This window comes from Alosa alosa, chromosome 17, assembly GCF_017589495.1.
Source record: "Alosa alosa isolate M-15738 ecotype Scorff River chromosome 17, AALO_Geno_1.1, whole genome shotgun sequence".
NCBI classification, from domain to species: Eukaryota; Metazoa; Chordata; class Actinopteri; order Clupeiformes; family Clupeidae; genus Alosa; species Alosa alosa.
The window spans coordinates 30,683,552-30,686,051 of NC_063205.1; the positions used below are offsets into that span (position 1 = coordinate 30,683,552).

At 48.6% G+C, this 2,500-nt stretch overlaps 1 protein-coding gene across 1 annotated transcript in view; it reads left to right on the forward strand.

Moving 5' to 3' along the window:
- celsr1a (cadherin EGF LAG seven-pass G-type receptor 1a) overlaps positions 1–2,500 on the forward strand; it is a 118,064-nt gene that overhangs the window by 95,403 nt on the left and 20,161 nt on the right. Inside the window, 2 exon segments of the mRNA XM_048268252.1 lie at positions 682–802; positions 1,890–2,073. Of these exon segments, the coding sequence (XP_048124209.1) occupies positions 682–802; positions 1,890–2,073 (305 nt within the window).

Here is a 2,500-nt window from a genome sequence, read left to right on the forward strand (position 1 = left end):
TTTAGATTGTGTGGTTCTCGTCTGATGTTCTCCTCTGCCGGTTCTCCTCAGGGTTGAGAAGCCGTGTCCTCGTGCAGGTGAGGTTCTAGCGTTTGATGCCGCTTAAGTTTTTAGATTGTTTGCCCCAGGTTCGATCGCTCTCCCTGGCCGGTTCTCTCAGGGCTGAGAAGCCGTATTTCTCGCGGGCTGGTGGGGACTTTAGATTGTGTGTTCTATGGCCTGATGTTCTCTGCCGGTTCTCCTCAGGGTTGGCCGTCCTCGTGGTTGGTGGGGACTTTTAGATTGTGTGGTTCTGGGCGCCTTTATGTTCTCCTCTCACGGTTCTCCTTCAGGTTGAGAAGCCGTATCCTCGCGGCTGGTGGGGACTTTTAGATTGTGTGGTTCTCGTCTGATGTTCTCCTCTGCGGTTCTCCTCAGGGTTGAGAAGCCGTGTCCTCGTGGTTGGTGGGGACTTTTAGATTGTTTGGTTCTGTGTCTGGCGTTCTCCCTCTGCGGTTCTCCTCAGGGTTGAAACCCGTGTCTTAAGTGGCTGGTGGGGACTTTTTAGATTGTGTGGTTCTCGTCTGATGTTCTCCTCTGCGGTTCTCCTCAGGGTTGAGAAGCCGTGTCCTCGTGGTTGGTGGGGACTTTTTTTTTTGTCAATGGTTCTGTCTTATGTTCTCCTCTGCCGGTTCTCCTCAGGGTTGAGAAGCCGTGTCCTCGTGGCTGGTGGGGGAGTCCCATGTGCGGCCCGTGCAACTGTGACATCAGCAAAGGCTTCCACTCCGACTGCAACAAGACCTCGGGAGAGTGCCGCTGCAAGGTGAGCGCCACGGCAACACAATGTCCCCATGGAAACACAGCCTGCCACTGATACCATCCATCCACATACACACACAACAAGTCCCGCCCCAGCCAATCTGATTGGATGACAAGTCCCGCCACAGCCGTCTGATTGGACCAGCAGTATTCCAGGAGTGCTGTTATATAGCAAAGATCCTTGATTACTAGCAAGATAGAGCAAAGTAATTAGTTACTATGGGAGTAAAACGGGACAGTTCTGGTCTGCATAAGTGGGAGTATCACCTTACATCACTAAATAAACGTTCTCTCTTAATAAGCAATAAGAGCAGATAAACATAATTGTGTTCACAGTATTATTGTCTATAATCATGTAAGATACCAATGAATCATTCTTTGGGACATGATATGAATAATTTCATTAGTCATGTGAACCGAGCTAGCTAGCTAGCTAATGCTAGCTTAAAACGCTATACAAGTGACTAGTAGTTGAAGGACTTCACTTATACTTAATATACTATTGCAAGTTCACTTGAGTATAAACTATCCACTTTAACTAATGTCAGTAATGTTATTTAGCTAGTTGTCATTTCAAAGAAATTACACTTCTCCGTTTAAAATGTTACCTTAGCTAGGAGGCTAGCTAGCTTGCTAGCAACCGGGCAGTAACTGACAGCAGCATGGTCTGATAATAAGTTATTTATTTTACAAATCCGAACCCTACAAAATTACACTATTAGGCTTGAAATGATCATAAACACTTACAGATTATGACAACATTTTCCAAAAAACCCTTCCAAATCCAGAAAGACTAATAACCAATGCAGCGAGGGCTTACTCTGGTCTGCATAAAGGGGGATTCCCCTGCAATAATCGAGCTGGAGTTGTCGAACGTTTGCGCCTCTCGCTCCGCTTTAACCCTCTCTGTATATAGTCCAACAGAAGAGGGTTGCTCTTACGTTTACAGTAAGTTGCATTAGATGCACTGTGCCATAATGTTTAGTAGATGAATGTGCCAGAATGTTGAGTGTGTGTGTGTGTGTGTGTGTGTGTGTGTGTGTGTGTGTGTGTGTGTGTGTGTGTGTGTGTGTGTGTCTGTCTCTCTGCAGGATAACTACTACCAGCCCCAGGAGAGTGACACCTGCTTCCCGTGCGACTGCTTCGCCCTTGGCTCAGAGTCACGCACCTGCGACCCCCACACCGGGCAGTGCCCCTGCAAGGCTGGGGTCATAGGTCGCCAGTGCAACCGCTGCGACAACCCCTTTGCCGAGGTCACCGTCAGTGGCTGTGAAGGTGTGTGTGTGTGTGTGGGGTGTGTGTGTGTGTGTGTGTGTGTGTGTGTGTGTGTGTGTTGGTATCTGGTCTGTCTTTAGTGTTTGCTCCTGTTCTTTGCCCTTTTAATGGCCAGGTGCTGAAAGGATCCTGTTTGACCTCCACTCTCCTTAAATAAGTTCAAACTTTGACCGATACAAGTCCGACTTCCTCCCACTTGGCATCGGGTGTGAAGACGCCTGGCGCTGTGTCTGCAACCAATCTCCTCTTTCCCCTGGAAGAGAGAGAAACTCCCTCTCTCCTGTCTCTCTCTCTCTCTCCCTCTTTCTCTCTCTCTCTCTCTCTCTTCCTCCCCTGTCTCTCTCTCCCTCTCTGGTGGCGGTGTTGTGTTGCTGCTGATCCAATCACAGGCCTTAATGCTCGTCTCTCATCCAGCTGCATGAGCCGT